This window comes from Taeniopygia guttata, chromosome 4A (genome assembly GCF_048771995.1).
Source record: "Taeniopygia guttata chromosome 4A, bTaeGut7.mat, whole genome shotgun sequence".
NCBI lineage: Eukaryota > Metazoa > Chordata > Aves > Passeriformes > Estrildidae > Taeniopygia > Taeniopygia guttata.
The window spans coordinates 15,079,227-15,104,758 of record NC_133029.1 but is presented as its reverse complement, the minus strand read 5'-3'; the positions used below and the strand labels follow the sequence as shown (position 1 = coordinate 15,104,758).

General features: G+C 50.7%; 1 protein-coding gene across 2 annotated transcripts; it reads right to left on the bottom strand.

The window, feature by feature from the left end:
- Positions 1-67: 67 nt before the first annotated feature.
- On the bottom strand, positions 68-25,014 carry ENOX2 (ecto-NOX disulfide-thiol exchanger 2). 2 transcript variants are annotated; one of them, XM_030272763.4, is made up of 15 exons: positions 24,882-25,014; positions 17,286-17,423; positions 15,766-15,897; positions 14,032-14,187; positions 13,120-13,326; positions 11,961-12,194; positions 10,912-11,124; positions 9,329-9,435; positions 7,103-7,217; positions 6,591-6,772; positions 5,978-6,085; positions 5,133-5,189; positions 4,046-4,154; positions 3,696-3,781; positions 68-2,428 (listed from the first exon to the last, which is right to left on the bottom strand). In XM_030272763.4, exons 1-15 carry the CDS (start codon positions 24,964-24,966, stop codon positions 2,297-2,299), a joined length of 2,061 nt encoding a protein of 686 aa, XP_030128623.2. In that variant the 5' UTR covers positions 24,967-25,014; the 3' UTR covers positions 68-2,296. The 2 variants fall into 2 exon arrangements, with proteins under 2 accessions (XP_030128623.2, XP_072785323.1); XM_072929222.1 differs by having other exon boundaries at positions 17,286-17,424; positions 24,893-24,910.
- Between the last annotated feature and the right edge of the window lie 518 nt (positions 25,015-25,532).

Below are 25,532 nucleotides of genomic sequence, written 5' to 3'. Positions count from 1 at the left end.
CAGGCTCCTGGCCCATGATCATGGAATGGTTTGGGTTGGAATGACAAAGAAAGCAGCAGGGCCAAGATTTGCCCATAAAAAATGTTTATTCCTTAAAAATACAGCATTCATCTGCAGGGACACAACTATTCAGAACATTTTTTAAAGGGTTTTTATCTGCTCCCAGTGTGGCAATCGCTCAGTGTTGGGAGCAGGGAGAGCAACAGCCCACGTGGGAACAGCCTGGTCCCAAGGGAAGGTCTCTGTCACCCATCCCTGAATGTCACCTCAGCCTATCTGCAGGATGGATTTCTCCTGGGAGAAACCTCAGCCCCTCTGGAAAGGCCTTGGGAGAGGGGAAGCAGCAGGACCCTGGGGTGCTGTACACTCACTTTCACAGCACCAGCCATTGCCCCACAGGTCCTGGCTCCTCTCCCCTCTGCTGCCCCATGGAACAACCTGCCTGCTCTCTCCAACAGCCCCCTCAGACCCCCAGGAAGTGGCTCTGGCTGCCCACGGTGCCCTGGCCCCATCCCAGCTCCCACCCTGCAGCCAGCAGAGGCTGGGACCCCCAAATCCTTGTCCTGGGGGAGCCCAGCCCCATCCCCACTGATCCCACGCCTTCCCTGACTCTGGGGTGCTCCAGCCACGGCTGCTCTCAGGGCTCTGCAACTCTCCTGATTCCTGACGTTTCTTCCTTGATTTTCCCATGGAGAGCTCTGAGTACAGGCCACCCTGCCCTCTCTCCACCTGGCTGACCCCAAGGGACAGGAGGCACAGGCGCCACATTCCCACCTAGCACAGCAGGGGGGTCTCCTCTGTGACCACCCCGGGCCCCCCGTGCCCAGGGAGAACTGGTGCCAGGCTCTGCCAGTGGGAACAACAACAAGGAGGATGGTTCATCGGGGCTGGAGGATGATATCCAAAGGATCTGGAGAGACCTCAGGGCCTTGGGGTGAGTGGGAAAGGGAGCAGGAGCACAGGGAGTGCTCTTCTCTCTATCCTTCCCATTGCAGGGAATGGTGAGGGGAGAAACAGAGCCAGCAGGTCAATAGATGGCTCCAAGCCTGGTGTCCCCAGTGAAATTTTGGGGTTTTGGATGAGGAATTGGTTCACACAACACTGGGTGTGTTGTGCCAGGTACACAGAACACACCAGAAATGTCCCTGTACTCACCTGGGCACCACCTTGGCCATGGCACAGGGTGGAGAAGTGCCTGGCAGGATGACACCAGGGCTGGGGATGTGTCACACATTCAGGAAATGCCTGAGAACAGGAACTCAGGAATTGGAGCCTCTCCCCAAAGAGGGGGAGGGATCAACAGCCCAAGTGAGGGGCACGGGGAACAAACAGGAGGGGCTGGAACTGTGCCAGCTGCCACATTGGGACGTCCAGCAGAGCAGGAATACTGCAGGGGGTGGCTGAGAGCTCTGCAGGTGACACCAGGCTGAACGTGGGGCTGCTGCAGGCGGGAGGATCCAGAGGCTCCAGGCAGGCTGGGATGGGCTGAGCTGTGCTACCCTGCATGGCTGGGCAAGAGCATGGCATGCACTGGGAACATGAAGAACAGGACCAGGAGCAGAGGAGTCTGTGCTGCTTGAGTTTGGTCTCAAAAGCAAAGTAGGAGGAGGAACTGGGTGGTAAAAATCACCAAAAGCAGGCTGATGTAGCTCAGCTCCACCCACATCCCCAGAAAATTAAACACCCTTCCCATGTAAAAGATTCCATACAGGCTGACCCAGAGCAGAAGTGGCACTGCCAGAATCCCCCTCTGCCCCCACCTCAGCTTAACTGCTAACAGAGAAAATAGAAAAAAAAAGAAGCAATTCCTTGGCTCAGAGGCCCCTGAGCAATCTAAATCTTCTGTTTAAACATACCTTGTTTTTTACTCATAGAAATATCTAAAAAATGCTTTTTTTTTTCTCATTTGGTGATCTAGAAACCAGAAGATGCCCCTTTGTTGTTGCTTCAGGACAGTCTGTGGCTGTTCCTAGCAGAAGGAAGGTTGAGGAGGAGGAATTTGGGCACACAAGCACATACAACATTGGCAGAACACAGAGTCGACACGCTGTGCTTCAAAGGGTCAGGCAGGAGCTTTTTTCCCCAAATATATTGAACAGCACTTGCCCATTAACAAATAACTGATCAAAGCAGCTGCAGAACTTGGAGGTTCTTCCCATGCTGCTCTGGACTTGGTTTCACTTTTACACTTTGTACCCCGAGGCCGTGGTGTGAGGGAATCATCAGGAACAGAGGGAGGAGCATCCTGGCTTTTCTCAGCATCCATTTCCCACTGTTTCCAGCATTAAGCCAAAGCTCAAGTCATTTTCAACCCATCAAAGCCACAAAACTTCCACCTCTTCTCCAGGCTGGCCCCAACCCCGCTCAGCTCCTGCCGGAACGTGTTCTGCAGTCGCGTCATGAGAACTTCCACCTCGGCCGTGCAGATCTGGGGGGACACAAAGAAAACAGGACTGAGAGGGAAGATGGAAGCCCTGATGGCTGGTGATAATTCAGACTCAAACAGGTACATCATCCAGGCTTTCCCTGAACTCCTGGAGATAATGCTGGGACACGAGGAGCTGTGACAACAGCCAAGACTGGGGTTACAGCATGTGCAGAAGGAACCTGAGGTGTGCCCAAGGTCCTGCCAAGCCACACTCAGGGCTACAGGCAACTTCTGAAGGGCTCTTCCATGGCTCCAAACCATCTTGGATCTTAATTTTTGTGCTCTCTGATGATCTTGGTGAGAATGATGGACAGGGAATAGAGGAAAGATATTCCCCTTCCTTTCCTGTTGGCAGCTTCAAGAAACCAGGTTGTACTTCCAAGTACTCCCCCTTCTCCTGCCTCACCTCAGGCCCAAAGATCTGCTCAGGGTTAAAAACAACCTCCCAAACTCACCTGAGCTCCTACAAGAGTGAAGGAGAGAGACAGAAGATCTCTGAAGGAACACAAAGGACAATGGGAACAGCCCTAAAGTGTGAGTGAACACGAGGAGACTGATGCCATAGCACAGGTTAAAGGGTGGGCTCTGCACAGGGGTTCTCTCAAGCACAAGCTCCTTCTCTGCACTGTGGATACCAAAGAGGAAGTTCCAGAAGACAGCTGAGTGCTATGATGGCAGTTTTATAGGAGCTCTAAACCAAAATAAAGGCAGCTGGTGGCTCCACAGACAAATTCCAAGCTCGAATGAGGATATAAAATTATTAACTCTGTCTTTATAAGGCTGGAGTGAGCAAGGCCAGGGAGCCATGTTTTCTTAGGAAAGGGTAAATTAAACATCCATTTATATACACAAGCAGCTGGATAAGTTCCAATCCCAAGATAGGATTCTCATGCCTGTGGGGCCTCCTGTCCCTGGGGCTCTTTAAGGAAGACAGCTGGAGACCAGGATAGAGGAGAGTGAGATGTAATTCCTTCCCACATCCAGAAGCCTTTGCACAGTTTCTCCCATTTACTCCAAAAGGAGCACAAAGCCAGCGGGACACAGGAGTGCTTGGGGATGCAGTTAGTGGTGAGCCCCAAAGCTTTGGGCAACATGGGATAGTGGCAAATGTCCCTGCCCATGGCAGGAGGTGGAACTGGATGGGCTTTGAGGTCCCTCCCAACACAAACCATCCTGTCATCCAAAAATTCACCCCGTCCCTCATCCTCTTCCAGCAGATTTCTGCAGGGAGCAGAGCCCAGGCCTCACTGTCCTGGCCCACACCCACCTTGCTGTCCAGGCGCTGCAGGTAGGAGCAGATGTACTCAATGCTGGCTCCAAATGGATGCACGTGCAGAAACGTTGAAATTATCCCTGGGGAAAGGAACACCACAAAGGTCATGGTCACGAGACAAAAGCCAGCTGGGAACACCAGCCCTGTGCCCCTGCAGGCAGCCAGGGATCACAAGGTCACACCCTGAGCCCAGCAAAGCTCGAGGTTTTCCTCAGTTCCAGGACTCCCACCTCCCTTGGGATAACCAAAGGAGCCAGAGGTGGGCAGGAGGAGTGAAAGGTCACCTTGAAGCAAGTCCTCCCCTTTCAGGTCTTCAGAATCACCACTGAGCAAGCAGAACTCACCAACTAAGAGAACTTCTCGTTCAGATTTCACAGGGTTGTTGCTCAAGGTCTTCTCCACTGGACATTCTTTCTCCTGGCTGCAGGCACAAACTCTGGACATGCTGCTCTCCTGCAAAACAAACCCACAGGGCACGTTCCAGACAACTTGGCACACCAGGAACTGGCTTGGGCAGGCTCCACAGAGCGTGCAGGGGTGTTCCCCAGGTTTTCTGAGTCACTGCATCCATCACTGCTGTTATCTGAAGTTTATTTTCAAAAATACTCCCAGCAAAGCACAGCTGTGTCCATGGTGCTGGGTGTCATCCACCAAGTGAGATGAAAAGGTCACAAAGTTCAGCAGATGCCACCACACACCCTGCATCAGCCCTGCTCCCTGACATGGCATCTGCTCCAGAAGGGCCTGGCTTTAAACAACAAAATACAAACCAGACCATGGCCTTGCCATGACTGATTAAGCTGCAGAGGTTTATTTTTCAAATGCCCATGCTGACACAAATGGGATTAATCAAATGCCATGGGGCTGCACAGGGCTTAGGATCAGACTGTCCCCGACTTGAGTTTGTGGTACTGAATAAAAACAGAATTGGGCACAATTTATTATCCCTGACATAAACACAACAATGCAAGGACAGTGGCTGCACTAAAAGCAGACCTTGCTTTTATTCCCTAGTTTCATGCGGAATTCCAGTGGCCTGAGAGCTGTGGACAGCTATAATAGGGAACAGCTTCCAGTGACCAGTGAGATGGGCTGGAGGGAGGCCAGTGACCAAGATAGAACTGAATGGTCCCCTGGGTTTGCTCAAATTCTTACAGCAGTGCAGCTCTCAGCTCCCAGGGCCGAGGCTGTGCCCGAATGGCCCGAGCTTCCACATTTGCTTCCAGAGGAGAAGGAGCAGCTCTGCCCTGTGGAAGCTGATCCAGGGACTGCAGCCCAGCAGCTGCACTGCAAACCCACAGCCTGCCTGCTCCTGATGATCACAGAATCATGGGATGGGTTGGGCTGGAAGGGACTTTAAAGCTCACCCCATTCCATCCCCTGTCACAGGGACACATTCCACTATCCTAGCACAGCAGTTCTTGGACTTACATTCCCTTGGCAGTCAGCTGCATCTCCTTCCTTGTCCTCTTCATCTGCCATGCTCTGCTATATATGGGCAAAGGAAGGAAAGATTACTGATGATAATCTGTTATTTTTGTTTTGAAGATCCTGCTCTGATGATTACTGGAATAAACAAAACCATTTTTAGGTAGTAGAAGGGTATTATCATCCCTAGCTCCTGGCCCAAAAAAGTGGGACTAAAGATGGAAAATTAGATAAACCCAGTATCAGGCTCTGTGGGCCAAGAGGGAAGTGCTGTCTCATGTTTCTTTTGTAATTATGTCTGTGCTATGGAGGAAAGGACCCAGCAAGTGTAGTCAGATCCAAAATCAAATCAGAGGGGATCAAACCTGAAAAGCAGCACTATAGATTTCTGTTTGCAATTCTGCAAGGATTTTTGTTTGGAATAAACCCAGCAAGAATAAAAATATTAAAACACTCACAAAAATTTCCAGTTCCAAAGTGTTTTATGGAGGGCAGATCAAAATGTACTCCCAAACCACAGCTGTAAATATCATTGTCTGATAACTGAGGCCTTTTTTCTTATCTTTTAAAAGCTCACGCTGCAGAAAACCCCACTCCAGCTGTGATACCACTGTACACTGTTCAGTGACAGTCCTATTGTATTTATACAGCTGCTGAGATTGTCTCACAGGTACATGAAGCAACTTCAGGTCCATTCCATCCTGAAATTTGACAGGTAATTTGCCCTCACTTCCCAAAGACAACTGCTCAAAACCAGGGCTGGGCATTCTCACCAGGAGTGCAGAAGGACAGACGTCCTTCACCACAAAACCCAAAGACTGCACAAGGAAGACCTGCATGGCACATACCTGTTCCTTCAGGCTTTCTAGTAATGTTTCTATTTTAAGTTTGTCTTCTTTCACTTTTTCCAACTCAGCTTCTCTCTTTTTGTACTCCTCTTGGACTTTCAAAAGATGCTGGAGGAGAAAAAATAAACTCTTAACCTGCCTTCCACCAACTATTGTTTGAAGACCATAAAATTTAGAAGGGCTTTTCCATGAAGACCAAAGAGATCCAATCCAGAACCATTACAAGATCAAGTACAAAAGAAGGATCCACCTTAGAAACACCTTTGCCTATTAGGATAGAAAAAAGCACAGCTGTGTAAACATTGGGCAGTAATTCCATCCCAAATGAATGGGATTTCCCACTTCCTAACCCAGCTGGTTAAGGACAGACTTGGTACTTTGGAAGTCACAGTAAAGAGCACACAAGGAATCCTTCAACTATGGATTGCTTCGGTGGTATCAATACTTGCTTCGGGTTTTTTTCTTTTTTTATCAACATTGGACACAACAAAGCTGCTCCCCCCTACCAGTTTGGATCCTGCTAAAATCCAGAGTGTTTTTCCAAGTGTTTCTGCCACTCATCCCAGCCTCTTTCCCCTGCAGCACGGCCCCAGCTATGGAAAATTCCACTCACCTTCTGCATGCCCTGCAGAGCCTGCTGGAGGAGCTTCATCTGCTGCTCCTTGGTGGTGTCCTCGTCCCTGGAGGCCTTGCCCTGCTCCTGCTTGAGCAGCTCCACCTCGTTGCGATAGGCGTCCAGCTGCCAGCGCAGGCTGTCGTTCTCCTCCTTCAGCGCCTCCACCTGCGACACCAGCGCTGGGGACAGCACAGCAATCAAACAGTGCACAGCAGGAAACCCCTGGCTGCTCCCCCCACCCTGCACACCGGCTCAGCAGCTCGGGTTACAACTCCTGAGCACACAGAGGAATGGCTCCAGCTGTTTGGGATATCACAGGGCTGGGGCTGTCCAGCCTGGAGAAGAGAAGGAAGGATCCAGGGAGACCACAGAGCCTAAAGGGGCTCAAGAGAGCTGGAGAGGGACTTTGGACAAAGGATGGAGTCGCAGGACAAGGGGAATGGCTTCCCCACTGCCAGAAAGAAACCACTGAAGAGAAGCATGTTATGAGCTGTAAAATGGGATTTTACCTGACTCCTCCGTTTCTTTCATCTCTGATGGATCTTCTATTTCTTCATCAGACATTTCCATCTCCTCCTCTCTCCGAATGCCCATCAGCTCATCATTGTGGATGTTACGGATCTCCTGGGGTTCAGAAGCAGACAGGGTTTCAATACAGATTTTGAGGAACAGGTTGGCTGGATGAAAAGTTCCTGAAATCTAGGTCTGCAAAAAACAACTCCAGGACACGACCTAAAAACTGGCACAGATTATTAGATCAAGGGCAACATCCAGCACAAGTCACTTTGTCAGAACTACTGGGATTACAGACTCTTCCATCTCCCTTCTGCTCTTGTGATGAGGCAGTTCAGCCTTGCTGTGCAAACCACGAGGAACTGGACTCAGCCCTAATTCTCTGGAGCCAGAAGTCCCAACCTGAGGTGGGACAGAGCAAACCAAGCTACAGCTGCACCCCTGCATGTACAGGATCTCCTCAAGGTGACCCCAAAAGGCTGAGAGACACTTTAGCCAGCATTTGGTATCTACAATGAGGTGAGAGACATTTCAAATAACACCTAAAACTGTACCATATACTAGCAGCATTTTTATAAATATACAAGTATCTGCCAAAATCTGTACCAAGAAGCTGCATCTTGTGGCTTCCACCTTCCTTTAAGAGCAGTCCCTAAGCTGGGGGAGAGCAGCAGACTGAGCCTGGCAGCTGAAGTGCTCCTGAAAGAGGCCTCACCAGTGGTCTCACAGCCTTTTCCTACTGGGAGAACTTACCTTGGAACAAAAGACACCTCCAGCTGGAGAGAGAGCTCCCACCCCAGCCACAGCCAGCAATCAGAAGGCAGGGAAGAACGGGAGCACTGGGCTCAGAGTGAATCTGAATCAGATTGCGCTTGGCTTCTCAGGTGCAAAAGAAACCTTGGCTCCTCTTGTAGCTGCTACAAAGGTTTGACTCAGTGGGATCTGGTGAGTCCCATAGGTACAGTCTCATGGGGAGATTACAGCTGGAAACTTCCCAGCCCAACATGGGCATTTAGAGTGTTCCAGCATGGTGGAGGATCAACCACCTGCTTGGTACCAGCAGGGCCCTGGCTGGGCATGATCCAGAGTCTTCCCAGGCTGCAGCTCTGCAGGAAGGTGGCCTGGACACCCCAATCCACAAGGATCACAGGCTTGGACACCCCAATCCATAGGGATCACAGGCCTGGACACCTCCAGCCCATGGGGATCCCAGGCCTGCACATCCCTGCCCTGAGGTGATCATGGATCAGCAGCCTCTCGGCTTTGCTGAGATTCACTCTGGATGTTAAATAATCTTAAAAGTGAAAGACAGCTCCTTGCTTTGCTGGGATAGACTTGCTTTCCAAGTCTGCAGTAAGGAACTCAATATCCCAGACAAACCCAGAACCACAGGAAGATTTACACTAGGGGTAAGGAATGACAGCCAAAGGGAGCAGGACAGGGTGGAGGAGTGGGCTAAAACCTCATGAGACTCAACAAGGCCAAGTGCAAGGCCCTGCACCCCCAAGGTGGGAGCCAGCAGCACGGATCTCATCACAGTCCCCAGGACTAGCATCTCCCCACCCATCACCTTCCAATGGACACCCTTTCTTTACCTTAGCTTCTTTATTTCTGACATTCTGCCTGACTCCCTGATCTGATTTTATCAAATATTACTGGACTAAGAACTATTCTTCCTCCTGCAGGAAAAGCAGTGGGAGTGACAAGCTTTCTTCCATCAGCTCCTTTCTGATCACCATCTTTAAACCACACATTTCATCATGTTACTTCATGGGATAAACACACAAACATGAAAACATCCTCCCTCAAGCTTTCCAGGCTGTCCATCTGCAATTATTGTCACCCCAAAGTGGAAATATCACATAAAAATGTGATAAAAGATTCTGATTAAACTTAGAGTTGCTGGTTTTTTTTAACATCTCTCTAGAAATCCCTCTCACTTCAATATTAAAACCAGCAGAAAAATCAGCATTTATTATCATTATTATGACTACTGTTGTGCACAACTTCCATCAGCAGACAGGTCTCGATGTATTGCTACTGGTGACACAAATACCAAGAGAAAATGTATTACCTGTACCACAAGAGCCTCCTGAGTGATTCCCACCTCACACTGTGAAGGAAGTGTTGTTATCCATGCGAGCATCGCGCAAACTGAACATCAACATCCTGACAAGCAAGAGACCGTGCTGGAGGATCTAACACAAGAAAAGATTACCAACCTCTGCTTGTTTGCACCACACGCTGATGTTCTTACGCTGAGCTTTCGTGAAATGGTCCCAAGCCTTTTGTTTGGAGGCAGAATGGTACACGGCCACTATCTGCTCGACTGGAGTGGCAAATCAGCAGCAAATCGGGCCCGAATAGCATCCAGAGAGGGCGAACAAGAGGAGTAAAGGAGTAAAAAAGTGGAATCAGGCAGGTGGTTTGGCTCCCCTTTTCTCATAACACTGCACTGTGCTGACGCTACACTCAGGGAGGGGGCTCAGTGTCTGGAAAGAGCCTTGTGGGCTTCACCAGGCCAGTGCCAAACGCTCACAGAGCGACGACCAACTGGGCATGGGCTCTGCTCTCAGCTGGGAAAAAAGCAGGACATGTGGAAAAAAAGGCAGCACAGGTGCTGAAAAATATCCAAATATGCTGTGTGAGGCTGGCTGGGAGTGTAAGTTCAGAGGGGCAGGACTCACCTCTGAAATGGGGTGATGAGCTACCACGAGTTGGCCTTTGGACAGTGCCACAGCCTGTGTGAGCTACAGGAACAGGACCAGGACCAAAGCAAAGGCATCAGCCATCAGCTGTTCTTGGTCCTGGGATTTATTCCTCCTGCTTCTCTAGAAAATTTAGAGGATTCGGAATACACAAAGTGCTTCTCCTTGGCCGAGAGCTCACCCACAGCACAAAGCACATCCACTTGACTTTTTCTACGCTTGTGATGCAGTACCCATAATTCTCACAAAATAAACACATCTCCCTGCTCCTTAGAGTAGCTGAGATATCAATCTTGGTTTTAGAGAGTGGAGTTACACTGGAGAGTGGAGTTACTGGTCTCTATTACTACTTACTCTGCAGTGCTCACTGTATGTCCCTCTGGACCGTGTGCCCGTAGTTTTTACCATTAACAAAATTTAAAAGAAAAGAATAACTTTAAAAAATCAAGTAACAGCTAAAATTACTACATAGAAAACCAAAAGTTAAGAATGTTCAAAAGCTAGACAAGGGGCTCAAACAGAATTAGTGCAATTGTGGAGAAGGTACTTATAAAGTAGTACAAATATTCAGATTTACTAAAGCAAGGATGTGTAAGAGGCAATGAATGGTCTGAAAAACTGTTACAAATCACATCCTGGAATGAATACAGTCCATGCCTCTTCCCTGATTTCCTGGTTTTATAAAGTACTGGGACTTGAAAGACCCAGGGTGTGCAACAGGGTGTTGGAAACACTCTGCTGCTCCTACCTTTTGTGAAAAAATCCTGCACACTTCGCTGAGGCACCAGATTCCCAGGAACTTACCTTGTCTGTGCACAGGAGGGGTTGAAAAGATGACAGAACTAATAACTGATGATAATTAAGAGGAAACAAATTCAGAATTCATTCTCTCCTCCCCCCAGATATGGACTCTTATACCAGTAAAAAGTACCACAAGAGATTTTTGCCAGGTTCATGCCATATGATCCCAAATCAGCTGGACCTGCACTAAAGCAATTGCCACTTCTTTTCCCAGAGCCCTTTTAGTGGGGCCTCTCCAGACTCTGGAGTCTTCCCTACACCACACAACCAACATCCAGTGTGGAGACACTACTCACACTGCACCAGGATCCCTGAGAGAGCCAGTTTGAACTTCTCTTTAGCTTCTTCCATCTCCTTCTCGTGAGCTGCCTTCTCGTTGACGAGCCTGCGTATGTGGCTGTTGGCTGACTGGATCATGGAGTAGAAGTTGTTGGCAGTTCTCCTGTTCACTTCCCCACGTTCTATCCAGGTCAGCAAGGTCTGGATGGCTTCCGAGAACTTGGTGTCATCTGCAGCGAGAAAGGACAACTTTACACCACAGCTCTGGGGTGGCCTGGGCAGCTTTCAGGTTCTTTCCTCAGAGCTGAACTGCTCCTTCAAAGGTCAGCATCCTTCAGGTGACTCATCACAACTCCTGGAAGCAGGGAAGGATCTGAACATGTGGCTGTACAAAGGAAGGCAAGTCCAGCACCGAGCTGATGGAGCAAATCACCTGCTGAGGTGCAGCAAGAGGAGGAACAAGCACTAGCAACTTACTAGAAAATTTCAGTCTACTGAGATGGACCCTTTTGTGAGAGGAAATGACCTCGAGTTCCAAAATCATCTGGTCACACATGAATCCCAGGCTTCCAAGAAGGTCTTACATTAGTCTTTCAACCTTAACCAAAATTATGTGGAAGAAACTTGTACTGAACAGTTTTGATTTGCACACGTTTCCTGCACTAAATAGGTTTGTTCAGCCTTAGGAAAATAAGATTTAAGGGAGACCTAATCACTTTGCCCTCAGGAGGGCTATGAGGATGGAAACTCCTCTTTTACAAGGGACTCATGTGGAAAGGATGAGGGGGAATGGATACTCCTGGGGACAACTTTTCACAATGGCATTGTGAAAGTGCTGGACTCCTCAGTACCAGAGGCTTTCAAGACTTGGCCGGGCAGAGTTTTGGGCCATCTGGTCTAGACCGTGCTTCTGCCAAGAAAGGTCAGTCTAAGTGAGCCTTCAGGTCCCCTCCATCCTGAGATTCTACAAATACGATTCAAGCGCAGAGATTTTTTGACAAAAGAAAGAAGATGGCAGCAGAGCCATCTGGAGAAGACAGAGCTCTGCCTGCCCAGTCCCTCTCACCTTTGAGCTTCTCGGCCACCACGCTGCACTCGTGGTCGGAGTAGTGGACGACGGGGGGCGGGGAGGGCGGGCGGAAGCGCTCCTCGGCCAGGCGGCGCCGGTGCCGCTCCTCGCGCGCCAGCATGCGCTGCTTGCACTCCCACTCGTACAGGTCATCCCGCGCCTGCGCAAAGTCCACGTGCAGCCGGCCCGTGTCCTTCTTGTCCGTGCTGGAGCCCAGCCGGATGCGGTAGCCTGGCAGCAGGGAGGGGGTCAGTAGGACAGAGGACTTACCTGAGGCTCCTGTGGCAAAAGGAGCCCAGACAATTTGGCTAACAGGGAAAAAAACTCCACGAAGGCAAGCCAACCAGCCAAATAAACCCCCACGAAGGCAAGCCAACCAGCCAAATAAACCCCCACTAAGGCAAGCCAACCAGCCAAATAAACCCCCACTAAGGCAAGCCAACCAGCCAAATAAACCCCCACTAAGGCAAGCCAACCAGCCAAATAAACCCCCACTAAGGCAAGCCAACCAGCCAAATAAACCCCCACTAAGACAAGCCAACCAGCCAAAAAAACCCCCACTAAGGCAAGCCAACCAGCCAAATAAACCCCCACTAAGGCAAAGCCAACCAGCCAAATCAACCCCCACTAAGGCAAGCCAACCAGCCAAATAAACCCCCACTAAGGCAAGCCAACCAGCCAAATCAACCCCCACTAAAGGCAAGCCAACCAGCCAAATAAACCCCCACTAAGGCCAGCCAACCAGCCAAATAAACCCCCACCAAGGCAAGCCAACCAGCCAAACAAACCCCCACTAAGGCAAGCCAACCAGCCAAACAAACCCCCACTAAGTCCAGCCCACCAGTCAGCAAATTAGGAAGAACTGTCCATTTTTTTAGGCACTATCTACAGAATTAGCTGGACATTTATCCATGTGAGATGGAAACAGACTCTGCACCTCAGCCCAGTGTTTTGTAAACATTTTCAGGTGACAAAGCGCTGCTGCCTTTCCTCTCAAGAGTTGTTTTCATATATTTAAACAGAAATGCAACGGCAGCAGAAGGCAAACTGACACAGCATCAGAGAAATCTGCTCCAATGCTATTTTTCTGCCTATAACACACCACCACGGTTTTGTCTCAGAATTTTAAGCTTCCCTCTGAGCCAAACACACCCACCAGACAGGTAAAGTGCCTTGTCCACCATTAACTCCTCAGCAAAGCGGATGTGGCAGAAGTTCTTCTTGCTCTTGCGAATAGCTATGACCTCCCCACACTGCTCAAACACCTCCATGATGATCTGCTCCGTCGCGTTTTCCGGCAGGCCTCCAACAAACACTGTCTTGCACCCTGGGGGCCTCTCTCTCGTGGCTGGAGGGGGAAGATCTGAAGAGAAAAGGCAGAGCAGGTCAGGTTTTGGGTTGCCAGCACACATTCCTTCTGCCTGCTCCTCTCTCCTGAGATGACCACACTTTCCTGGCTTCCTCCAAATAATGTCTGTGCCACACTCGGATTTATGGAGTGGATCTACAACGCTGCTGAGGTTCTGGATAAAAATAAGTACATTCACCAGCATGTTTACAAAAAGAAGATCTTGGGAGTCTGGAGCCCTCCAAACATTCTCCTGAGTGCAGGAGGTTCACTAAGCTGCTGTCAAAGAACACAAGCAGCACCAGGAGCTCCCAACTTTATCATGGAAAGTGCTACAAAATCACAACTTAAAAAACTGCCCTAATGTAAATAACACACAAAAAACTTACTCAGGGGATTCTCTGTACAGCAACTGCACACACTCTAGATTTGTGTGCTTAAGCTACACCTCACTCTGCAAACCATGAGGACTTCAACCACTCAGCAACTGGAATGGCTACTTCCCCAGTCCTTCTCAATCCAGCAGGATTGCCAATGTCTGGCAATGAAAAGGTATTTCTGGAAATGGCAAACAGTGACAAGAACAGGATTTTCCTGTTGCTGTCACCCTCTTGCCAGCAGTGAGTCCCAGGAATGGCCCTTTTCTCACACACACCTGGGGTTTATATAAACATAAACACAGGGATATCCTGCAGAGACAAAGCACAAGCAGACAGTTACGTGGGTTAGGTGGGAAGAGAGTGCAGCTCTTGCAGTGGATGATCTCCTTCACAGCTGGCATGTCCGGAGGGATGGGAGGTGGGACAATCCCCAGGCCTGGCATCATGGGGTTGATGGGAGGGATTCCAGTCATCATTCCAAGAGCAGGATCAAAATCTAAATAGGAGAGAGAATAAGGGAGTCACACATTGAGGGGTAGAGTCATACAGTGACTGTGAGCTCTGACAGCAAATGGGAAACACTCCCACACATGCCGGTGAAAATCAGGAAGATGCCAACATCAAACTTTAGATCTGTGCCCTTAAAATAATGTTTTAAAGCTATTTCATTGCTCATTGCCACAGTCAATTAACTTTTCTCTGTTAAAATAAATTACTTCCTTCTATCCTCTGTAGACACTTCTTCCCATCTAATGTCCAACCCTTCCCAGAGAGGTTTGTCCACAAAAAGACACCTGTGACATATGGGAACAGTGGAAAACATGGCCCAGTTTGGTTGTATTAAGCAGTTCAGCAACACAGACAGTTGTGACACAGGCTTAAGGGCATCAGGAAGAATTTGTACATGGAAAAGGCTGTCAGGCATTGGAAGGAGTGAAGTCCTCATCCCTGGAGGTGTCCAAGGAATGCCTGGATGTGGCACTCAGTACTCTGGGCTGTTGACAAAGTGGGAATCAGACACAGGTTGGAGTCGATGATCTTGGAGGCCTTTCCCAGTCTAAATGGTTCCAGGATTTAGGGCATCATCTCACCAAGCAGAGAAGTGCAGCAATTCCAGCAGCTAAGAACCTGCCATATCCTCAGTATTTTGAAACACAGCCATGGCAAAAACACAGATCTGAGGCCAATTCTCTGCCACCAACTGGCATTTTGGAGGAAGGGACAAGAAACCTTCTTGTTCCAACTGTGAAACATGGATGGAGGAGTACATGGGAATTGTATCCTTATCCACAGGATAGGCCTGTGCTGATTTTTCCTTCATGGAAGAATATCAGCAGGAGAATGACATGGAAACACCATCTCTACAGCAAAGCCAAATGTGAAACAAGGCCTTGGGAACAGGAGAGAACTCTATTATTGCTGAGAGAGCTGGGGCTGTTCAAACTGGAGGAGAGAAGGTTGTTGTCTGCCAACACAGACATTCCCCCCCCAGGTGAGCAGGCAGGTCTTATGGCAAGGAGAGCATACTTCTTAGTGCAGCAAAGCACTGGAGCAGTCAGTTCCATTCAGGACTTTGATGTCCAGCATCCTGCACTGCTGGGAAATCAGGCACAGCTCAGCTCTGTTCCTGCAGGAGCTCTTTCATCCAGTACAAGATGACTCAGCCATGAACACGTATCTCACACTACAAGGTGGTGGTTTCTGGAGCAGAATTCTCCATTAATTCCTGCCATATCATTTTGCTACCCCTGTTGCTTTCCTCTTCATCTTCCTCCCTTCCTTCCTTACCAGCCACTGCAGTTCAGTTTAGAGTAACGTGTTCCTGGATATCACTGGTTTCCTGACCTCTGTGTGGCACCCTCCTCCTCCACTGCAGGATACCTAGGGGTACCCCACAATAACTATTATTTGCATTACAATACATGTATTTTCATCTCCTCTCAATTCAGGTCTCTAAATAAATCACTTGCAGCATGAATGCATTTCAAACACAGCTCAGTGTGCACGTGGTGGGTGCCTACCCAGCCACAGTGCAACAGGCTGCTCCCAAAGAGCTGTGAGAGGCTCAGCTCACCAGGCAGGAGGGGCTGTCCTGTCATGCCCATGGGAGCCATGCCCAGGTTGTTCATGGCGGTGGCCCAGGCAGTCGGGTCGGACATTGGCAATCCCATCAGAATGGAGTCCAGGCTCAGATTTCTGCCACCATCTGTTGAGAGGAACATAAAAGTGATTAAAGGCTTAGAGCAGATCTCAGCTCTGCCCAGTGAGGCTCTGCAATGTCAGCACCCAAAACCAGAGCTAAACCCACTCTCAGGGAAGAGCCAGAAAAAAAAAACCAACCAACCAGTGCTGTGCCTCTAGAGCAGCTGGGATCTGGAAAACACCTTAAAGCACCTCAGGTATGGTTCATCCACTGCAATTAACAGCTCTAAGGGGCCTTGAAGGAACACTGATTAAAAATAAGGAGATATTGATTCCTCACAAGAGATTTAGGAATAAAGGACACATCCAGCAGGTATAAACTGTCAGACTGCACTGAACTGAAGGGAGCTGTCCCAGCAGGATCCTCCCACTGCCATTGGAAGCTTTCTGTCAGCTCGTCAAAACCATCATTAAACTGTGCTGTAAAGTCCCTGATTCTCCTTCAAGGATTTTTAACTCTCCAGGGAAACAGCTGCATTTCACCCTCTCTTTCTGCAGCTGAGAGCTCTGCACATAACCTTCATTCTGCCTCAGGTGCAGCCTCATCCTTCCCCTCCGCACCTGGAACCTCCCTAGGAAGTTCCCAGCTCGTTCCCACAGACTGCTCTGTCCATGCTGTAACATCCCACCTCCACAGCACAAGCAGGTGCCACATTTCCCCAGTCCCACTGGAGGGATTGCAGCTATCAGCCACAATATAATATGCAAAGACATTATTCTGTGTTCCCTTTTTTCCCAATGCTCTGAGAAATCCTGAAGCTGGCATCCAAGAAGTTTTCCTTGCAAGACTCCTTGATCTGACATTACAATATCATACAGGTCTTTTAACACTTTGTTTTTACGACATTATCTTAAATGTGAATGTCTCCAGTCATTCAGCCTGAGGCGCCTTATCCTGCTTTTAATTAAGGTCATGATTTTAATCTTGAGATTCTGTTCAATTAGGAAATTACATCTATTTGGACAAGTATAGAGAATCACAGAAGGGTTTGAGTTGGAAGGGACATGAAAAACCATCCCATTCCAAACCCTGCCATGGGCAGGGACACCTTCCACTACCCCAGGGTGCTCCAAGCCCCATCCAACCTGGCCTTGGACACTGCCAGCGATGGAGCAGCCACAGCTGTCCTGTGCCAGGGCCTCCCCACCCTCACAGGGAACAATTCCCTCCCAATAACCCATCCATCCCTGCCCCCTGGCAGTGGGAAGCCATTCCCCACTGTTCTATCACTGTGTACTCCTCAGGGAGATCCCCCAGCCCAAGCCTGTCTCCAGGCAGAGCAGTGGGGCTGCAGCAGCACACAGCTCCCCCTGCCCACCCTGCACAGCCACACCCACGGACCCAGGCCACTCTTCACGGATCCCTTGGGTACTGCCAGCAGTGGAGCTCACCTGGGGGAATGCTGCTCCTCTTCCTCTTTCCCGGGCCACTTCCATCCTCAGCCGGGCTGTCCGACACCCGCGGGCCAGCGGCGCTGCCCAGCCCCAGGGACTCAGTGCTGGCAGGGTCAAAGGACAGGTGGTTTAAACCTGAAAGAGAAAAGCACACTTAGGGTCCTGACTTAAACTGCTTTGTGATGCTTCTGGATCACTGCAGTTAAAGCAATGCCCAGTTCTGGGCACAAGCAGCACTCCAGGTCTTGAAGGCATCCTGATTTCTGGCCCCAGCTCTGCCTGATCTGAATGTTACACAACAAAATATTACTCACTAGCACCAGTGCCACCACCCACACAAACCAAACTGCCTGGGAGTGTAAGCAAGGGGTGCATCTTCCTGGGCTGAGCAGCATTTCAAGCCTGGAAACTCAAAGGACAGGATTTTTCCCAATTTCTTCAGTCCAGAAACACACTGTTAAGAGTTATTTTAGGTTGAGAATTCACCTGGAGTGTTTTACTACCAAAAAACAAGGCACAACTGAGAATATCTTCAAATCGAGAAGATGCTGTTGGAATTGTTGTTCAAAGAGTCTGCCTCACAACTACGCCTGGTCATGGCCATGGAAGGGGCTCTGGGATGCACATCCCAAAAAGGGGAGCTCCAGATCCCCCCTGACTGCAACCTTCTGTCAGGGAGCTGTGGAGAACAAGGTCTCCCAAGAGCCTCCTTTTCTCCAGGCTGAAAAGATGGGTCCAGCGCCCTGAACTGACCACTGAGTTCCTCACTCCACCTTCTGTCACAGTCAGCACTTGCAGGGATGCAAGACCAAAGGAGTATTGAAATATCAAGTTTGATTTATCTTTGTCTCAGCAAATTCACCCTCAACAGCCAATACAGGGAAAAAAAAATTTTTGTGGACCCACATAAAGTGATAAAAATAACCACATTTCTAAGGTGCTCTGTGTTCCCAGGGGAATCAGCAGAACTAGGAAAGCAGCAACAATGACAATTATCCCATCCCAGGGCACTAATGGGCCGAGGCATTGTACCAAAGCTTCCTCCAGACCCTCTGCAGTGTTGTGATTTCTGTTCCAGAGGATTCCACCTCCAAGAACTTAATAAACATGGCTGCTGGGTCTGGCTGTAAATAGCCAAGTGGGTACAGGGAGCCTGGAGGGCTCCTCTCCGAGCCACTGAAAGCTGAGAACGCAAGAAGCAGCCAAAAAAACAAGGACTATTCAGCTGGCAACAACAATAGTCACGCCCGGCCACGCAGGATGCCTACAATGCTGTCTTAAAGATTCCAAAGTCAAAATATCATGGAGGTCATGAGGGCTCAGGAAAACAAATCTGAATGCAGCAGGTTAAAAATAGAGAGGTTGTGCACAGGGAAGACAGCAGGAGGAAGGAAAAGGAGCAGTTCTAAGCTTACATTGGTATTATCCATGTGATAGAAAAGGCAAAATTGAACAAGAGTTTTCCCGCATTTGGGAACAGGGAAGGATGGAGAGAAGCAGTGGGACAGCCAGACAGTGCTGTCACCAGCATGGACAGACACCCTGCCCTGGCTAAAGACAATGCTGTGGAGACAACTGGCACTGAGCAGCACCTGAATGCCAATGGACACTGCTCCAGTCAGTGCTTCCCAACCCACTGGGGAACACAGGCAGCCACTCACTCCAAGGATTTCCAGCCCCAATTTGAGCAGGAATCTCAAATGTCCCAACATGTCCCCAGGGCCAGCTGATAGCCAGGAACAAAGCAGCCATCACCTGGAAGGCTCTGGGTGGAGACACCCATGTGACCTGGAGCAGGAGCCTTGTCCTCAGGGCTCCCCAAAACAGGACCAGCTACCATCCACCAGAACCTAACAACAAACACAGAGCAGAAAACTCCTTGGGAAAGCTTTGCTCTCATTTCACCAGCATGGAGAAAAAGCAAATGTCCCAGAAAAGGGCAGTATGGAAAGTGGGTGATAGAAACTGTAAGAAAGGGACCTTGCTTGCTGCTCTCTAGCAGCACAGTTTGATTCAAAAATTAAAATAAGCCAGAGAGAAGATTCCCACCACACTCTGGAGTAAGAAGCCCCTCGTTATATCTGATTTGCCACCCTACACAGGATAAATGCCATAGACAAGCCAACTTTCAGACCCATCTGCCTCTCTCCTGTCATCTCAGCGAGCAGCCAAAGCTCCCGCCACACCCCATTGGTACAGAGAACGAGCTCAGAAGAAAGCTGAAGCTGCAGAAAATCCTCTTTCCTGGGCTCTGAGCAGGATAAAAGCTGACAGGCTCAGCCAGTAGGCACAAACAGGAGCACTTCTCTGTCCTTTGTGCCAACCAGAATGAGGTGTCCTTGGCCATTCCAGGCTGCTCTGCTCAGGGGGGAAGGCACCAGCACAGGAGCAAACGGCAGGGGTTTGCTCAGTATTCCTGTAGTAAGCCAGCCTGGAAAGGCCAAAATAAGATTTCTGCATTTGCTGGGAAATGCTACACAGAAGGTAAAGGGGGAGGAGAAAAATCTGGGTTTCCAGCAAGTGTCAGAACTAGTGTCAGCACTTCCAGAGCATATGTGGCACAGGTGCCAGTGTGCCCTTCATCTCCCTGTTCCTATCTCCAGGGATTTTCAGAAGAGTCCATTTTTAAGAGTGAGACATGAGGCACTGCCATAACGGAGTGACTAAACATTTAAAAATAAAAACTTGCACTAGAAGATTCCTCAGCAGAAAAACAGATCAGGGAAAGAAGGGGGGGGATGCTGAAAGATGAGCAGAAGGCGACTCTGAGCAAGGCCTCTCCCACAGCACAGCAGGTCCTTGTGGGTGGTTTTCCCCTCTGGAAACAGGTGCTGAGCTGTGCTTGATGGGAAGAGTCCACAGCTTCCCACTGGCCTAAGGAGCACAGACAATGCACAGCCCACTGTCCCACTGGGCTGGGATCAACCCAGGTCTGTGCTGGGGCTAAATACGGCTGCAGCTTCCACAGCACAGCTTCAGAAAGGGGCTGGGGAGAGAGGAAAGATCTCAATGTTCCAGGCATAAATCAAGGGAAGTATTCATCCTCACTGGGTCCTGTGCCAGACCCAGGACAGGACTTGGTTTCCCAATCCTGCTAACAGAGCTGGTCCATTTGCCTTGATGACCAGGGGAAAAATAAACCCCAAAAAGTCACTGAGGCAAACTGAAATGCCTGTTTTAAGATCACTTCCATTACCAAGAGCTGGAAACACTGGAAATCACAACCAAAACACAGGATTGTGCAGCTCCAGTGCAACACTCCTGGGACCACTTGCAAACAACACAGCAGCCACAGGGCTGCTGCCTCGGGATTTGGGAAAAACGTTCCCTGCAGGGGTCAGGAACATTCAGTTAAGTGGTGGCACGAGCTCTGCCACAAGCCTGGCACTTCTCTGGAGCCACAAGCTCCAACCACAGCCTCACTCTGCCCAGGCACTGGAACAGCTTTCATGCTGTCCAACTAGTTAATAAACAGCAGGAACATAAACCTCTGCCCCAAAACTCAAATTACAACTATTACCAGGTACTCCAACACGTAACACGCCTAAAAGCCTTTCAATGATACACTCAAAAAGCCTGTGCAGGCTGGTGCTTGTATGGTCATATTTTGGAGTGCTCTGGAACCCTCTCTGCTACACTTGGTCACACTTTGGGGTGCCCCAGTTCCCTCTGAACCCCTCAGGTGACATTTTGGGGTCCTCTAGCCTCCTCTGAACACATATTAGGCTTCTCTTACTGAGCATCAGGGGAACTCCAGAAATGGGCTGACACAGGCTTTACTATAAATACGGATTTACCTTTTGCCAACATTGGCAAATTTAGGGAATATGCAGTGCTCAGTGTGAGCAGGGTGCCTGTTTTTGGGAATAAACTGGATTCTGTGATACCCTGTGCCACTGATTACACAGTTCTGGTTTTAAACCCTCAAGAAATGAACTTGAGAAGACACCAAAGTACATCTGCAGCAATCAATTAGAACACAAGAGAAAAGAGACCAGCAGGGAAGGCAGAGGAGAGGGATACCAAAGCTTTGAAGTTACATTTTGATCCCAATAATTTTCTTTTGGAAAATAATTCCCAGGTTCAAAACTACTGCTGGGCTCATACATGCTCCTCTACCATACTCCTGGCTCAATTATCACTGGTGGAGCTTCCCAAACACCAGTCTGAGCCAGGAGCTGGCCAGGCACACTGATGAGAGCAGCACAAGTTTGACAGCGACTTCTGTCAAGTCCAGATAATCCTGCAGGGCAGCAGGAGCCATGCAGGGAATCCCAGAACCTCCCCCCACCGTGTTACCTGCGAACTGCACGAGGAACATGGCAAGATGCTCATCGTAAGGCAGGAGTGCAGACAGTTCTCCCACTGCTCCCAGCTTGGCTTTGTGTTTGAAAATCCAAGTGCCAGTCTGAGCTCCCTCACTCAGCTCCCAGCACAGCAGGAAAGCTGGGACCCAGTGACAGCAGAGCTGCCCTGGGGCAGGCAGGACAGCCCAGGCTGGCCCAGAGCTGGCACCCAGCAGCTGCATGTGTCACCATCCATCTCCTGGGACTGACACCCATAGGCAGATTCCAGCATGCAGGGAACGGAGGAGGATGATCAGGTGGAGAGGCAATTAACAGCCAGAGCATCTGAATTTGCCAGGGATTTCATCCATCACTGCTCTAAGCACTGGCACGCAGCTCAATAAACCCTGTTTGCATGCCCGAGATTAGTGGCCTTTGCACTGAAAGATTAATTCCTGGTAATCCTTGATGGTAAGAGGCACACTGCTCGCTTTCCTTGATTCTGGAAGCTTGTATTTGAAAGAAATATATTAATTTCAGGTGGCTAATTATTCTAGCAGGGCTCTATAAAACCAAGAGACACAAAGAGCCCCTTCCTCCTTTGTGCCTGAGAATGTAGCAGACAGCAACCCCAGTCAGAGACATCAACCTGCAGAGTTTTCACAAAAATACAGCCACAGCAGCAAAATCAGGGGAGTTTGACCAAGTCCTGTATGAGCTGTGCTGTTTATTCGATGTTGTAACCCAAAACAAAGGGACAAACTCCTTACCAGCATGTGTGTACACATATGTGTGTCACCAGCAGTGACCTAACACAGCCCTCAGTGCTTCCCAACAGTGAAACTTGCCATGCCCACCACACCAAATTATTAAATAATCCATGGAATGTTTTCAGGATGCTCACAAGGCTCTGCCAAATCCCCCTCCCTCTGCACACACATCTAGGAATTCTAACCCTGGCATTTCCACGGGGTGAGCTGCTCGTGCTCCAGGGGGTGCAGAGCAGGCAGCTGCAGGCAGCTCAGTCCCATCCCCTTCTGTCCTTCCAGACTCCCTCAGCACCTCTGAACAATGCTCAACAGCTCCTGTCTTCAGAAATATCTTTTGGAAAAGCTAGAAGAAAGCTGATGGGCAAAGGGATGCAGGACTAACTACACAGAGCTACTGGGGAAGAAAAAAAGGGGGAAGAAGGAAAAGAAAAGAGGGAAAAAAAAAAAGGGGAAGACACAAAGAAAACTCCAATAAGGCCAGCAGTCAGGATCATCAGAAAATCCCAATGCAAAAGCTTGGATTGATGGCCAGAGAGCCTCATGGAAAGCCAGCATCAACGTGAGGGAACTGCTGGCTGAGAGTGGAGGAGCTGGACAGGATGGACATGTCGGAACTGGGATAATGTCAGCAGAAAAGTTGGGGATTAAGGGAGAAATCTCACACCATCTTTGGAAGGTATACAGAATACCTCAGTAGCAACACTGATCTTTGCAATGGCTCGGTGACTGAACCTCATCCCTGCTACGAGCTCCAAACACATGACCTTCAACACAGAAACCTGACCTCAACCCAGCTCCCACACAGCTTTCAACAACTCAGCTCAAGGGCCTTTTTAATTAGATCCTCAAAATTCCTCAAATAAGCCTTGAAGAAACAGAGAACCCAACCCCTTGACTTCCAGCACAGGAGGAGTACAGCTGGAGTAAGAAGGAACACAAGTTGGAGGGACAAACTCCTACCCCAGGTCACCACCATGCTTTCCCATGGTCTCACAGCTCTGCTGCAACTTTATGCAGGAAAATACAGAGAAATACACTGGCTAATTAACTTAGCAACAGGGGAGGTAGGGATGGTGTAGACTAACGAGGAGCTTACCCAAGGATTAACATTTGTGTAACAAATACATGCCACTAAAGAACAAAAACATCTCCACGCAGCATGACCTGGATGGACGTTACTGGGAACAGCACACAGCACCAAAATACGAGGAAAATAAGAGAGTAAGAAGCACATAAACCAAAGAAGCTCAGTATAAATGCTCAAGGAACCAAATAAATGCATGCATGTGCATGTATGAGTTACAGCCCAGGGCTGTGGGAGAGTTGCAGCCCACAGCAGCTGTGGGCACCAGCACGAGCGTCCCCAAAGCTCCCTGTGCTGCCCACGGACCATCTGCTGTGGCACCACAGACCCAGCGCAGCGTGAGGCTCGGGGGAGAGCACAGCCAGGTGCATCCCACCTCGGGGGAAGCTGCTGCCACCTTCACTGCCCACCCCTTTTGTAAACCACTCACGCTTGGAACACCAGAGTCATTTCTTTACATGCAGCCAATTTCTCCTTGTGCCATTTTCACAGGATCATCGGGATTGAAAGAGACCTTCAAGACGATCCAGACCCACCAGCAGCACCACAATAACCCCTAAAACACACCCCCAAATGTCTCTTGAACACTTTCACAGATGGTGCCTCCACCCTGAGCAATTTATTCCAAGGCCTGACCACTCTGATAATGAAACGACTGTTGCCAATTCCTAACATGAACCTACCTTGGCACACCTTGAGGTCTGTTCCCTCTCACCTTGAGCAAACACGACATGACACGAGGTCCCCCCTGGCTGTCCCTTCCTGTCACGGAGTTTTGCAGAGCCAAAAGGTCTCCCTTGAGGTCCCTCCTTTTCTCCAGGCTGAGGCATTTCCCAGCTGCTCCAGACCTTTCTGTGACAACCTCCGTCATTTCTGACGCAATTTTAATACCCTCTTTGAAGTGATTTTAACTACCACTGAGCCCAAACAGCGGCCCAGACACTCCCCAGGTGTTAGAAACTTTCCCACACAGCCTCCCCAGCACTCAGACAGACCCGGGGCCCTGAGATGTCCCCGCCGGCCTTCCCGCACTCCCGACTCCTCGGGCTCCCCCGGGGCTGTTCAGGCCCTCGGTAAAACTCCCGGGACCGGCGGCGCGGAGGAGGCCGCTCCTGCCCGGTGAGCCGCGCTGCCGGCCGGGCAGCGGCAATGGAGAGCGGGGCGGCAATGGAGAGCGGGGCGGCAATGGAGAGCGGGGCGGCAATGGAGAGCGGGGCGGCAATGGAGAGCGGGGCGGCAATGGAGAGCGGGGCGGCCCCTCCGCACGCCCGGGCCGCGGCGGGGCAGCGCTCCGGGCCCGTCCGCGGCTGCCGCCCGCTGCGGGCCGGCCCCAACCAGCCGCCGCTCGGCCTCTCCCGCCGGGGCGGGGCGGGGAGAGGAGAGGCCGGGGCCACCCCTGCTGCCCGCGGCCAGGTCCCGGGTCTCGGTTCCACCCCCCGCTCCCCGCACTCACCGCCCGGCCCCGCCCGGCCCGGCCCGGCCGCTCCCGCACGCGCCGCCGCTTCCGCCGCACGCCCCGCCCCGCCCCGCGCGCCCATTGGCGGGACCGGCGCTGCGCGCGCACCGTGACGGACACGTGACGGCGTCCGGCGGGGCGGGACCGGAGGCGGGACCGGCCACACCCACCGACAGCGGCCACGCCCACCGGGACCGGTCACGCCCACCGGGAGCGGCCACGCCCACCTGGAGCGGTCACGCCCACCGAGAGCTGCCACGCCCACCGGGACCGGGACCATCCCACCGGGACCGGCCATACCCACCGGGACCGGGACCATCCCACCGGGAACGGCCTCACCCACCGGCACCGGCCACGCCCACCGGGACCGGCCACGCCCACCGGTACCGGCCATACCCACCGGGACCGGGACCATCCCACCGGGAACGGCCACACCCACCGGGACCGGGACCATCCCACCGGGACCGGCCATACCCCCGGGACCGGCCTCACCCACCGGGACCAGCCACACCCCCGGGACCGGCTACACCCACCGATACCGCGACCATCCCACCGGGACCGGGACCATCCCACCGGGACCGGTCACACCCCTACACCCCTCGCGACCGGGACCGGGACCAATCTCACCGCGACCGGGGCCATCCCACC

Coding starts and splice junctions, on each gene's coding strand:
- ENOX2 (XM_030272763.4), bottom strand. CDS start 24,966: ATGGGCGCGCGGGGCGGGGCGGGGCGTGCGGCGGAAGCGGCGGCGCGT. Junction 17,424..24,881: donor GGGCCGGGCGGGGCCGGGCG/GTGAGTGCGGGG, acceptor TTTCTCTTTCAG/GTTTAAACCACCTGTCCTTT. Junction 13,327..14,031: donor TCTCTTCCCACCTAACCCAC/GTAACTGTCTGC, acceptor TTTTCTCTTCAG/ATCTTCCCCCTCCAGCCACG.